The sequence below is a fragment of the Podarcis filfolensis genome (genome assembly GCF_964270895.1).
Source record: "Podarcis filfolensis genome assembly, chromosome: 7".
NCBI lineage: Eukaryota > Metazoa > Chordata > Lepidosauria > Squamata > Lacertidae > Podarcis > Podarcis filfolensis.
In genome coordinates, this window is record NC_139603.1 from 27,150,528 (window position 1) to 27,165,589 (window position 15,062).

At 42.8% G+C, this 15,062-nt stretch overlaps 1 protein-coding gene across 1 annotated transcript in view; it reads right to left on the reverse strand.

Moving 5' to 3' along the window:
• Window positions 1–7,468: 7,468 nt before the first annotated feature.
• The window catches only part of PXDC1 (PX domain containing 1), a 40,071-nt gene continuing 32,477 nt past the window's right edge, over window positions 7,469–15,062 (reverse strand). Inside the window, exons 4-5 of the mRNA XM_083624088.1 lie at window positions 14,671–14,782; window positions 7,469–9,576 (exon numbers count right to left, since the gene is read on the reverse strand). Coding sequence (XP_083480214.1) covers window positions 9,459–9,576; window positions 14,671–14,782 — 230 coding nt within the window. The 3' untranslated portion in view covers window positions 7,469–9,458. The remainder of the gene's footprint in view (window positions 9,577–14,670; window positions 14,783–15,062) is intronic.

Below are 15,062 nucleotides of genomic sequence, written 5' to 3' on the forward strand. Positions count from 1 at the left end.
TGAGCAAACGCTTGGGAACTGCCAGCACAGCCCCAGATCCTAAAAGTGATACAAACAGCTCATGAGATGCTCTTATAAACTCTACATAGCACAACCCAAGGTGGGGCAAATAAACCAAACCTCCTCTTACAATATTTGTTTCTTCCAGACCCATCATTCCATTCCAGGTAGGCATAACTGTTTGTGGCATCTCTCTTCTGTCTGTTTTCTCTGGGTCTTAAAGGCCGTCTGGTTGGAAGAGAGAATTGCGACAGGGGCAGCTTATTATGCAAGAATGGGGGGAGGGCGAGTTCACCTGCCAAAAGGAAGAGTGCTTATAATTTTCAGCTGAATATGACCTCTTTGAGGGGGCGGCCCCCACAAATATTTTATTGGAGGTGCCAAAGGGATCTAGGCTCCGAGGAGTTGGCTCCGATGCCTGCATGGATTTGCCTGTGATTTGACAGGAGCTACGATACATGCCAATTTCACCCACCTCTGTCAAACAAGAAAAGAAGATGTAGCTATTTTTAAACTACTCCTGGTAGGGAAATTTGGGAAGGACACCTAGTTGTTCTTGTTTTCTGAATCATGCTCTCACTCCAAGCTGAAGCTTCTGAAGTACTTCAGGCCAAGGCAAGCTATTTCCTGAAGTGCCAGGGGCCAAACCAAATTTTATGGCCAATGTAATGCCATATCCCTAATGCCATGTAACCTTCCGTGTGCCTCTCAAAATACCCTGCTGCCCTTAGGTGCCATGGAGGATGTGGTGCCACCCGGGCTGGAATTAAGATTCAACTCACATTGCAGTCAACATCTCTGTGTGGTACCAGAGAAGCGGGGGGGAATTTTGCCTACCTCAGGCTGTCAACAACAAAATGTATTTGCTCAGGCCTGCTTGCAAAATTAGTCCTTCGGGTTACTTAGATCCTTCTTCCACACCAGACCTACTTATAGTTCAGTTAGAGAAGAACACTGACTCAGCAAGAAAGCAAGGGAAAGCTTGCGGGTAACTGCTGGAAAAGAGAAAAACTCAACCCAAATGTTGCTCGTCAGTTGCTGCTTATTTACTTAGGACTGCACTAATTTATTACATTCTTGTTCCTGCATGTAACTGCCTATATATATATATATATGCGCATCAGCACATCCTTCAAAAGGCTCACTAGGGTAGGGAGCAACCCTGAGGACATTCACTTTGTAATAGCAAGCTCCTAATTTTTCCCCCCCTCTGGTGCAATTTTTATTCTGAATGTTAAGGGAGCCTCAGTGGGGAAAATATTCAGGAGCAGCTTGTAAGATGCAGAGTAACAAACATATATTCCCTGTGCTAACACACACAACTAACAATGCAATACTAAGGGGAATACTAACAATGCAATCCTAAGGATGTTTACTTGGAAGTAAGTCCCATTGTGTTCAGCAGGGCTGAATGTCCATAAATGATTTTTCTGGCAGAAATTGCTGGCACTACATACAGTGGTACCTCAGGTTACATACGCTTCAGGTTACAGACTCCGCTAACCCAGAAACAGTGCTTCAAGTTAAGAACTTTGCTTCAAGATGAGAACAGAAATCAGGTTCCGGCGGCGTGGCAGCATCAGGAAGCCCCATTAGCCAAAGTGGTGCTTCAGGTTAAGAACAGTTTCAGGTTAAGTATGGACCTCCAGAACGAATTAAGTACTTAACCTGAGGTACCACTGTATTCCCTTCAATATTATCAAATTTTGGTATTGACTTTTTGCATGTACGTTGACTAAAATCCATACACACTAAGCAGATCAATTATGTCTCATACAGTCATAGAATTGTAGAGTTGGAAGTGACCATGAGGGTCATCTAGTCCAACCTCCTGCAATGCAGGAATCTTTCGCCCAACATGGGGCTTGCACCCACAACCGTGAGATTAAAAATCTTGTACTCTGCCAACTGAGCTCGCTCCACCATCTGGAAATAGAATCTCGACTCACAGATTCTTGACCCAACTCTCTTTCTCCTACAGTACTGTCCATTCTGCGAAAGACCAGAGATACATGTCTTGTGCCAAATCAGTGGAGAATTATGTTGTGCTATCAAGAGAGATTTATTACCGCATGAGCATTTGTGGATTCGAGCCAATTTCATCAGACGCATGAAGTGTCGTCCTCGGTTGGCAGATATATGCACATCTGGGTGTAGAGGGGAGGGGTGGCATTGTAAATTGTGGGGCAAAACAGCCATGAAATGCAAAGATACCATCTGTGGCAATGCTGTGCAATGCTTAAACGTACAGCTGCTGCACTTGGCAGCACCTTCTAGGCGGTTGGACTGTCTGGTCCTGGCAATGGCAGGAAGAAGGAGCAAGCATCCAGGCATCAGAAGCTTGAAGAACATTGCTCAGCATGTCACCCAAGGCACCTGTTGTTGCACCTGGGTTCTCCCTCTCTGCCCTTGGGCAGTGAAAAGTCCTCCCATCTTCAGGGAAAGTGAGGAGGGAGCATTCGGACCAGTATACCTGAAGGAGCATCTCCACCCCCATCGTTCTGCCCAGATGCTGAGGTCCAGCGCCGAAGGCCATCTGGTGGTTCCCTCGCTGCGAGAAGCCAAGTTACAGGGAACCAGGCAGAGGGCCTTCTTGGTAGTGGCGCCCGCCCTGTGGAACACCCTCCCATCAGATGTCAAAGAGATAAACAATTACCTGACATTCAGAAGATATCTGAAGGCATGAAGTTCAGGGAAGTTTTTAATGTGTGACATCTTAGTGTATTTTTGGTCTTTGTTGGAAGCCGCCCAGAGTGGCTGGGGAAACCCAGCCAGATGGGCAGGGTACAAATAATAAATTATTATTATTATTATTATTATTATTATTATTATTATTATTCAGCAGGGCAATTATTTGCCAGCCATTGAGGGAGTGAGATAGGATGGAAGGCATTGGGAAAGCCACAAGGATCTAAGAATAACCCAGAGAGGATATGCTAGCCTGGAGCGATCCTATGCATTGTAAAGGAGTAGAAGGAGTCCTGATGTAATCAGATTTCATTCTGTTATGTAAACTGGTTTGGGGATTTTTCTAGATCGAAAGATGCAATACATATAAGCAGAAAGAAAATACAAGATTAAAAAACATTGTCCTGTATCGGAAGATTTTTGGCAGAAGGTAACTGAAACTATCAACAGAACAGTGCAGAACCACCTTACATTTACGGAGCAAAATATCCTCTTGAATTATATACCCAGCACATGGAAACTTACAAAAGGACAATACGAATGGACTCTCCATGCCCTTACTACAGCAAAAAGACTGATACTGATGAACTGGGAAAATAAAAATGCGGCTCCCTTCGACTATTGGATTGACGACTTATACAAACTCGCAACATATGAACAACTTGCATATAAATGCAGACTTGCCATGGACAAATTCAATGGTATTTGGAATCCATTCTTACAAATACAATGGTACCTCGGGTTAAGAACTTAATTCGTTGTGGAGGTCCGTTCTTAACCTGAAACTGTTCTTAACCTGAAGCACCACTTTAGCTAATGGGGCCTCCCGCTGCCGCTGCGCCGCCACCATGTGATTTCTGTTCTTATCCTGAAGCAAAGCTCTTAACCTGAGGTACTATTTCTGGGTTAGCAGAGTCTGTAACCTGAAGCGTCTGTAACATGAAGCGTCTGTAACCCAAGGTACCACTGTACTGTAATAGGTTAAGATCTGGTGAAGTACAATAACAACTTGTAAAATATACAGTTTTGGGTTTTCCTCCCTCCCTCTTTATTTTCCCTTATATACGGGTGCTGTTCCTTTCCCCCCTTTTTCTCTCTTTTATTTACATCTCACCATGTTTAATGCACATATAACTATGTACTTTTTGAACTTTCAGTAAAGATGGGGGGGATACAAGATAAGCACAGTGATTATTTCTTTCCAGCAAATGTTGGACTATGGAAGCACTTAAGAACCTTTAACTCTCTAAGGTGTGAGTCCACAATCTTTACATGTTATTGGTGTTCCCCAAAGAGGGTACACTTTATATTTTTTCGTTGCTGGTTTGTGCCATATTAAAAACTGAGAAGATGATAGAATGCTGACTTAGTTCTTCGAATACAGCCTTATTGTGAAAGCAAGAGAATATTATATCAAGAGAAAGAGAGATGCGGTTTTCCAAACCTCTCTCTAATAGGAGGCAGTTTCACCTTCGGACTTCAGACTTTGTGCAATTGCTTCTTTCTGGAACGATGAAAATGGCAGGTGGGTTTTCAACAATGTTGAATGGATCTTGGTAATACTGGCCATAAAGAGATGCTTGACTGAGCGACACACTAGCCTTATTGACACCTTCAAACCACGCTCATCAAACACATCGGGGCAGGGATCCATCATGCTTCTTGGCCCACCTTTGCATATCTAGCAGGAGGAAGTGCACAGCTGGAGGCCCAGATTGTGCATGGGTCACAAATCATGCTCCAAAGCCTCTGTATATTTAGGTGTGCAATACAGAGTTTCCTTGACGCTTTCTGTGAGCACAGAGAGATTTGAGGTAGATCTAGCAGGCACAATCTCACCCTGTTAACATCCATGTGTTCAGTGAATGCTGTTTGCAGGTTCTCATGAACAGAGCTCCCATTTTGTAGGTTACATGCTTTGGTCAGTGAGCGCAACTTAAGAATCTGACAGCAATTATATTGATGTAAAATGCATTCCTTAAACACATGGATGTGGCTCTGTCTAAAGCAGTTCAAACTGACCGTTAAAGGGAGCCAAGGAATCACTCCCTCAAAGGGTTTTACTGATATTATTTTGTTTTGCAAGGAAGTGTATGCAGTGAGGCTGCAATGATACTGATGCAATGCACCTGCTGCCATTCTGGTGCCATTTCAGCGAGACAAAAGCAAATGGTTTGTTTCCAGGAAATTATTATTACTTCATGCTGTCATCAGCTTCAGAAAGCAGCCATAGCATCAAGGACAGCTAAATTCATCTTTTGAGCCGTTTCTTTGGAAATAGGAGTCTTGGGTGGGTTGTGGTTTTTTTTTAATATGACATCAAGTACAGTAATGAACTTGTGTAAAAATGATGGCAGATGCCAAGCTGTCATACACTGATTTCTGTATGTTGCAGAGAGAAATGTGTTTGGCTTCTGAAAACCTAAATGGGAAACAACAATGGACTTTACTCCAGGGGCTCAAATGAAACCGCAACATGAATAGACCACAATAAAAAGAGATTCTTAAAATGACCAAGAGTTATTACCACAACGTATGTTAAGCGCTCAAGTAAAGGAGCAGCTTTTACAGGATGATTTGATAATTACTTTGCTGGCACCGACTACGGAAAGCCTTTTAAAACAAACACAGCAGCCAACGTACTTGGACAATCTCTGGCACAAAGGTACGTAAAAGATAATCCCTGCCTCACTGGATTAGTCAAAAGTGTTGTGATTATATTGCTAATAGTAGCCAGCCAACCTAGACAGCATCTTCAAAAGTAGAGACATCACCTTGCCCACTAAGGTCCATATAGTAAAAGCTATGGTTTTCCCAGTAGTGATGTATGGAAGTGAAAGCTGGACCATAAAGAAGGCTGATCACCGAAGAATTGATGCTTTTGAATTATAGTGCTGGAGGAGACTCTTGAGAGTCCCATGGACTGCAAGAAGATCAAACCTATCCATTCTGAAGGAAATCAGCCCTGAGTGCTCACTGGAAGGACAGATCGTGAAGCTGAGGCTCCAATACTTTCGCCACCTCTTGAGAAGAGAAGACTCCCCGGTAAAGACCCTGATGTGGGGAAAGATTGAGGGCACAAGGAGAAGGGGACGACAGAGGACGAGATGGTTGGATAGTGTTCTTGAAGCTACCAGCATGAGTTTGACCAAACTGTGGAAGGCAGTGGAAGACAGAAGTGCCTGGCGTGCTCTGGTCCATGGGGTCACGAAGAGTCAGACACGACTAAACGACTAAACAACAGTAGCCAGCCAGGAACCCCTAGAAGTTTACAAACAAGACATAGAATGAGATGGTTTGATCATTCCCAGCATGGCTATTGTAGAGGTAGAGTGCGCTTCTACATGGAGGTGCAATGGTGAAAGCTGCTGACAGCTATATCTTTTTTGATTTTTTTTCCTAATCCCTTTTCAAATTCATTATTAAAATTATAATACTTAAGCCAATGGCCATCACATCTCATATTTGCTTAAATTCCATCAGTCATTTCTATGCTTTGTGGAGAAAAATATATATCTGCTTTTGTTGTCTTGAACCTACTGTCCATCCCCTTTATTGCATAATTCCAAATTCTAGTCAATATTTTAACGGAAGAAGTATTTTGCTCTCTGTGCCTTTGTTTCCATTTCCAGTGATTGCATTTTTTTTTCACATTCAAGTCTCTGTCCTCACAAGTCAGCAGAAATAAAAGTTTCAATTTCTACAATTGAAGCAAAAATTAACCAGTGCATAGTTTTATTAAGACTGTGGCAAGTTGTTCCCCCCACCCCCACAGCCCCTTAAAGGGCTGGAATATAGTAACATGATTTGACTCAGAATCTGGACATAACACTTAATTATGTAACCTAACTAACAGCAAGAATTGACATAAATGATCACTTTATAGGTTACAATTGGTTAGTTCTGTACTAGAAACAGCTTGAGGGCAATCCCCAGATTGCTTCACCAAAGACAGTACAGTTAATCCATCTCAACATTTGGTATTAAGAGCAGGATTTCCCTTTGGGTATTAATGACATCGCAGTGCCATTGATGGAAGCAGAGAAAAAACAACAGCAGTGCAGCACGTTGCTCTGTCAGTAAAGAAATAGCTCTGGGTTCTCAAGGGATCATTTTTAGATTTCTCTCCCACCAAGCAAATACATTGTGATGTACTTAGACCTGGGAGACCCAGGCATTAAGCCCTGCTCAGCCAAAGAGCAAGTCCTATTGCTTTGTGTAGCGTACCTTGTGAGGATAAAATTGTGTAGTACAGGGACAAGGAATCTGCGCCCCTTTCAGGGTTGTTAGACTGCCATTCCCATCAGCTGCAGCCTTCCTGGCCAGGGCTGATGGGAGTTGGAGTCTAGCACCATCTAGAAAGCTGCAGGTTCCCTATCTTGAATAAGGGCATGTGGCAAGTGCAAGCCATGGTCCAACTGTCTAGTGATCCAGGAAGAGTGTTGGACAACCAAACGAACACTGAAGGTAAACCATGTTACAGAAATAAGCAACTCCTCTTCAATACATGGTAACCTCAAAATCCCATCTTTCTTCCAAGACAACGTGTTGACACTTCAGTTCTCTGTGTTAATGGGGTCCTGCTTGGTGCCACGATGATGTGACGCTCCCATGCTGCTGCTCTGCATTGGAGCGTGCTGGGTTTGCCTTGTTCCTCACAGCCATTCTGTCCTTTAGAAAGCTACTCCCGTTCAGAGCAGGAAGTATGACACTAGATGGACCAACAGCATATGGCAGTTTCATACGCCAAATACCTTAAGATCACGCTCAACACCAGGTGTTACACGTACAATGAGTAATATTTTATTTCATTAAAATATATTGAAAACATCTCTTGCAAAAGAGTTGGGTTCTCAATAATTTATTACTATTTACATTAGCAAATTTTGTTTTACAATCAATATACAAAAGAATACTGAAAGGTTCACAGGAGAAAGGGGCAATGTACCATATTCTTCAGAGCTTGGGGGGAAACAAATGGAGCAAGGAACTTGGAATGTATTCTGTTCTTCATTTCCTACACACAACTTCTGGCAATTCCACTAAACACCTCTATCAGTTTTATCTCAGTTTAACCACCATTTCCCCTTCCTCTGGGAACTATAATTTTCAGTGGGTGTTGATAATACTCTGCTGGAGCATGGCTCACAGAAATACAGTTCTTCATATTCCCCCTGAGTAGAAGGAATGGCAATTAAACCAGTTGAGGCCTATAGTTTAGATGTGCCTTTATTAAGCAGCTTCATCACAGTATGTGGTTGAATAAGCTGCGATAACAGGTGCTTTGCCACCCTATGAGCTGGAGCCAAAATCAAGCTTAACACAGCACCATTCAGTAGTTAAAAGGCTTTGAGGCCTGCTTCTGCTGTTACCTCAAATGCTTCATATTAACAGAGCCCACTACTGTCACCACAGAACCAGTTTTCCCTCCTCATCTGTGCCATTCAGGCCTACAGAACTTGTCTCTGTGCCATGTCCTCCTTCAGGGAATGCAAGAGTTGTTTACGCTTTCACCGAAGCCAGTGGCAAGCAGAAGGGACAATGTGGTTGTCACTTTCAAGGACCTCCAAAATTGCACTTGTTTTCTTAATAGCTGTGCATGGAAGCTCTTCCAGGTCCAAAACTCTGCCTGCTGGTCAAGCTTCCACCCCCAGAAGACAAACAGAGGTGGAGGGCTAGAGTCAAGGTGGGCTAGTGGATTTTTATAAGGCTGCACCTGTTGCTGTAGCACAGCTTTAAAATGTCCACATGTAGATGGATGAAGCTTATTTCTGAATGCAATGAGAAGGAAGAATAATGGGGGCCATAGACGGACTCCCATCACTCCCAGTTGCCATGGACAATGGTCAGGGATGATGGATGGAAGTTGTAGTCCACAAATATATGGTGATCCCCAAGATCCTCATTCCTGCCCTAGAGAGCCAGCTGACAATTCTGGTGGAAACCCTGCAATAGTGAGAACGGCAAAGATTTCCTGGTTCCAAGACAGGGGAGAAATCCTAACAGCATTTCTAGCAGACCCATCCAAAATTCAGGTACAGTTAAAAAATTAAAAAATAAAAATTGTGCATTTCTTTCCCTTTCCTCCAACTTGGGATATAACTTGCTTGTTTCCTTTATAATTATTTTTATTATTAATTATTATTTCAAGTGAAAAAGACAGGCCCTCGGATGATTAAATAAAACCACAGGCTTAGAATAAGTTAAATTAAGCAATCCATTTATGTGCTTATTTCCTGCAGGCACGCATGACATAAGGCATCTTTCAATAAATGAACTACCATGACACTTGTTAGAAGTTGTCACTCTGAGGAATGAAAACTGAACACAGGAGGTCTTTCATTGGAAAAGGTTAAGAATGTTCTTATGGTAAGAGGGAGCAGAAATGTGGATGGTCTTTGCAAGTTCTACCGTATATCAGTAAGAACCGGTGCCACTGATTTTTGCACATTCACCAATGATTTGTCAACAGCGTGGTTGCTGCTGATTTTGCTGCATGACGTAGTTCCTTGGCCTATGATGCTCCAGGTGTCTTTGCTTCATTCCCTTTGGCAAAACGAATGTCTCTTTGTCCATTAGAATAGAAAGGCATCTTCACAAGCTGCTTCCAGGAACCACGATAAAGAACCAGGCAGAGGTGCCAGCATCAAGACAGATGTAGCAAGCCCCTTTCTGCCTTGCATCTCAAGACAAATGCAAAACTATGGGATGGTGAACGCCATGCTTAAAGACGCCCCTCTGATGTCAGCCACAAAGTTCGTTTGGCACTCTTAGTCCAAAATATCAGTTTCAAACGGAACCAGGTGGTAGTACGACAGGTTGGTGACATATGCTGCTGGGTCATCGCTGCCCTCGAGCTCGGAGGTAAATTCGCCAACATTTTCAAACCTAGAATGGGACAAAACAACGAGTTCACGTCATTCCTGGTTGGTCATGCTACTGTATTAAAAGGGGGGAATGTGCCTTGGGATGGAATACACATAAGGAAACAGAAATTAAGCTCCTGAGAAGCGGCAGATGCCCTTGACAGAAAGCACCATGGGATAATATATGGCATCGGTAGGCAAACTCAGGCCCGGGGGTCGGATCCAGCCCAATTGCCTTCCAAATCCGGCACCGTGTTTTTACATGAGTAGCATTTGTGCTTTTATTTAAAATGCATGTCTGGGTTATTTGTGGGGCATAGGAATTCTTTCATTCATATATATATATATATATATATATATATATATATATATATATATGGCCCCCACAAGGTCTGAGGGACAGTGGACCGGCCCTCTGCTGGAAAAAAGAAAGTTTGCTGACCCCTGGTATATGGTTCTGTTTTCCTGATCACAGTGCTCGAAACCACCAGCTCGTTCACAACAATACCAATGGTGCTAAAAGCCTTTTGCAGGGGAGATGATGATTGGGACATGCCGAGTTTTCTTTGTTGTCCCCAGAAATTCTTTGTTCAGGCTCCATATTCCTTTGCCCAAGCAAAACAATGGTTTGAATTGACTGGCATGCAGATCTAGTAGCTGAAAAGGCTTGAAGGGCTACCAGAAGTATGCAAATTATGCTCAAGTCATACCTCTTGGTTATGGCAAGCCCACTAGGCGTCAGAGTCTACACTCAAATGTCCACAGGCCACCATTTTCCATGTCACCAAAAGCTTCCTAATAACTATATAACCAACAGACCAAAATCCTGCACCCTGATTGAAAACAAGCATTTTTCTCTCTGGGTCACCAAAGAGGGTCATGTCAAATAGTCATGATGCTTCATTTTATTATAACTTGGATTGGAGTATGAAGAAAGGAAGTTAACTGGAAAGTGCTATGGCCATGGTTTTTGCAACAAATGCTCACATCCTCACTCTGAGAGCCTTTGACAGCTTCTCCAAAGGCCTTTTTACTTAGCACATACCAAGCAGTGCAGAAAGAAATCCAAGCTGATATTCAATGCTAGCCCTACTAAAAGCGGACCCATTGACATTCATTGGCAGAGCAAAATAAGGTTCATTACTTTCAACGGGTCAACTCTTGACCAGAACTCTTAGTTATAGCTAAGATGGTAAAAATCTCCTGTTTCTTCCATTTTGATTCCTGTGAGGTCACCCAATGACAGTTAACACGACTAAAAATTATTGTGGATGGAAAATGTTGATGGGATCTGGGCTGAGCTTGGCATCTGATGAAGCATGTGGCTGGCCACATACTGGGGGCTTGTAACTCACCCATCTTCTACTTTAAACAACTGCATAGCTACCCAAAGTGGCTTGATGAGAGTGTAGTAAGCTGAGTTGGCATATTTGGAAGCAAACACTTCATTCCTGGTGTAGCAGTGGCATAGCGTGGGGGTGCGGGGGGGCCGGCCGCACCGGGTGCAACATCGGGGGGCGCTCGCACTCGCAGCTCTCTGCCCCCTGCTAAAATCCATGGGTTAGGGGGCGCAAATTACTTGCCTTGCCCCGGGTGCTGACAACTCACGCTACGCCACTGTGGTGTAGTTCCATTCTGTGCAGTATACGAACTGGCCTTCATTTCAGGCTGAATTCAAGCAACCACAGACGTTGTTGACAGTCACATGGTATCCTGAATTGAAGTTCACTTGTTCCGAATAGATCATGTGGGAACTCCACTAAATGCCCACGTTAATATTGGCCGCAACGCCACACATTTTCCCTAAGCTGGTGAGAGGACAGAATGCTCAGTTGTGCTTTAGGCCTGTTGTTGATGACCTTACATGATCTCTTCCTTGTGAATTTGCAACATTTGTGGGCATTATTTGAAAATAATAACCGCCACAGAGAACATGACTTTGTATTCAGTGGCTAGGAAACTGCCCCTCATTTTAGTCATGAACAAATGAGCTTTACATTTTAGCTAAACTAGATGAAAGATGTTTGCATTCCCTGACTCTCTCTTGCTAGGTCATTTACCATCACAGTGTCATGGTCCTTGCTTCTTTGAGGCTAACAAGACACTCTTAGAACATCTTGCTAGGCATGAGAAGGGGCTGAGCTATAAATACTTTATAGTATGGCTGGATCACTTTAGCCGTTCTTCTCAACTAATATAACTGCAGCGATTAAAACACCAGGAAGGCTGCAACAATCAAGCCAATCTAATGTTCCACATGCATGAAAACTCAAGAGGAGAGACTGCCACCTACTGAATCAGAAACACCTCCTTCTGAAGGATGTTGGAAATATTTGTCTGCTTCCTGATTAATTGAAATTTAAACCAATCCCCCCTGCTGCTTCAACCATCTTGCAAGACTATATAGGTAAGGTAAAGGTAAAGGATCCCTGGGTGGTTAAGTCCAGTCAATGGCAACTTTGGGGTTGTGGCGCTCATCTCACTTTCAGGCTGAGGGAGCCGGCGTTTGTCCACAGACAGCCTTCCGAGTCATGTGGCCAGCAGGACTAAACCACTTCTGGCACAACAGGACACTGTGACGGAAACCAGAGCAGTGCACGGAAACACTGTTTACCTTCCCACCACAGCGGTACCTGTTTATCTACTTGCACTGGTGTGCTTTTGAACTGCTAAGTTGGCAGGAGCTGGGACAGAGCAATGGGAGCTCACTCCGTCATGGGGATTCGAACCGCCAACCTTCTGGCCAGCAAGCCTAAGAGGCTCAGTGGTTTAGACCACAGTGCCACCCACGTCCCTACTATGTATTCTATGTGCATAAGCAAGTTTGCCTGCTTCAAGGCCCCACTGAAGCTCATCCAGTGTGACTACTGCTTCTGCTCCTGACATTCATTAATATGAGCAAGAGTACCAGTGGAGGATTTAGCTGTGTGGAATATGATTGCACAAGTGTTGCAAGATCCTTTTGGAATAGCTGGCCACTCAGATTAGGGTATGTACACAATGAGATCCTTGCATGCTGCTAAGAAAAAACAGGCCACTGCTATGTGCAAGGATCTGAAGACTGGAACCACTAGATCTAGTCCAAGAATGCTGCAAACCAACTGTCGATCCATTTTATTGTAATCGTTTTGGTTTTCAATCTTTTCTTTCCTCCTCCTTTCTCTTGTCTTCTGTCTTGACATATGAAGAGTTCAGTTTTTACACTGCAAATATTTAAGTTCTTGAAGATACTGTTATCTGCAGCTAATTAACACTACTTGAGGTGACACATCAGTTACCTGCCAGAACAGAATTTCCCAGGGATCTTCTGCAGTGAAGATTGTCAACATAGCTGCCTATGAAGACCGCATTTAAAAGTTTGGTTTGGTTGCTATCTGTAAACTCTTCTCCTATCATTAAAGCAACATAGAAAACAATATTTGCAGTGGAGGAGAGAAAGAAAAGAAAAAGAGTGTTTTCAGCACCATACTAATGCCAACTGTGATTCAGCATTAGTAATATAATAACCACCTGCCTGACTCATAGTAGCTGTATTAAGAGGGTGTGTTGTTTGTTTGTTTGTTTGTTTGTGTGTGTGTGTGTGAATAGCCCACTCACCAGCATGATTGGGTTGGGTTTTTCTTAAGGTTCAATACACAATCCCAAGCAATTGAAGAGAAGTTCACAACATAAAAAAATATATATTCAAAGAGAAGACAACATAAAACTGATCACACAATTGGAATCTGTTGCTGCAAGGGAGCAGTTGTGCTGATATAAAAACTAAAGGAGTGATCTTGTGCTGGACTGGTACATTCAATCCATAATGACTCCCTGCCACACATTATAATGCAAAACGCTGTTGGAGGAGTCCCACTTTGTATGTTAAATTATACAGGAGATTCAGATCTACAAGAGACTCATTGCTTGTAAATCTAAATTTCTTATGAATGCCCAAATAAATTCAAGACTTCAGATGCTCAGCCTCATCATGTTACCATGGTAATGGGATAAAGACTGGCTTTTCAGAGCTCTGCCACTGGGATGGGTGTCCAAATTATATTCAGCTAGGTAAAGGTGTTCATTCCTTGACCCAGGCTGTCTCCTCTCACTACCTGCCCTGGCTCTGCTTCGACTCTTCTCTTCAATGTCTGCCCCTATTCAATTCCTCATACTTTTACATTCAACCCAATCTTGGTAGAATGAAAAAACATATTGCCTAACACTGGGCGATACCTGCTTTTCAATATTGCACTATAGCACTAGCTAAACATCGCTATATATCAATATATCACAATGTCTGAAACAAGGATGGAACTATGTAGAGGTAAACAGTAGGGCTGGGTGATGCCTGGTTTTCAACATGGTGCTATATCACCAGTTAAACATCATGACATACTGATATATCACAATGTCTGAAATAAGGATGGAGCTGGTTTTCAAGATTGTGTTATATTATCAGCTAAACATTGCAATATACTGAAGTACAGTGCCTTTCCCCCCCTAGAAAAATAGGTGCCGGAACTCACCATGAAGTTGTTACAGTAAGTCCCACACTTTTTAACAACAACAAAAAAGAGGTGCCAGTACTGCGTACCCTTGCGTACCCCATTAAAAAAAAAAAAGCACTGCTGATATATCACAATGTCTGAAATAAGAATGGAGTTTTGTAGAGGCATTGGCTGGCTTCACAGTTTTTCCCACATTGTGATTTTTGCATAGCACACAGACACACACATCATGATTCGCAATATATTGGCAGGTCAAAATTTATGAAACCGCTATCACAATATGGACTTCAAACCAGTTTTGGACAATATATCGCCTAGCCCTAATATTGTTCCCTCCCTGTCATCTTCCACCTCAATATTAGTTCTCAGACTTGTATCTCCAGTCTACTTTTCCTCCAGATTATGCTGCTCTTGGTAGTATGGAAGGCATTGGTCCACGGTAAACTCTCACCCCAAACTTAGATCCTGTTTGGGGTGGGGCATGGAAAAGAGGCGATATATTTCATCAAACAGCTTCGTCTAACATTTTGGTTCTTGATCAACCCTGGGATGACACAAAATGATGTTGAGAATGGGCATTTATGTTTACGGGTGGAAATATTCATTCAAATACCATGTATACTTACAAATGTTCTGCTGAATCGACATCTAAGTGCTTTTCTTTCCCATTTGGTATACTGTGATCAATGACTATTGTTTCAGTGTTGGCTAAACAAAACCCATTAGATCGCATGATTTCTATGGAAGAAGAAAGAAAAAGGGGAAACATCAATATATGAGGAATAATCCCAGAAAGAAACGTGTGCCTACCTAACAAATGAGATCACAAATCAAACGTTATTTGAGGAAAAGGAGACATAAATATTTTCCCCCACAAAGGAACACACCGATACAAATTTACTGTAAGCATCTCTGCTTTATGGATTAAGCCTTAGCGAAAGGAAATTTATGGGCCATCTCTTGGATAAACAGCCTCTTTAGAAATCACTGGCAAATTCCAATTGTTCTCAGACAGAAA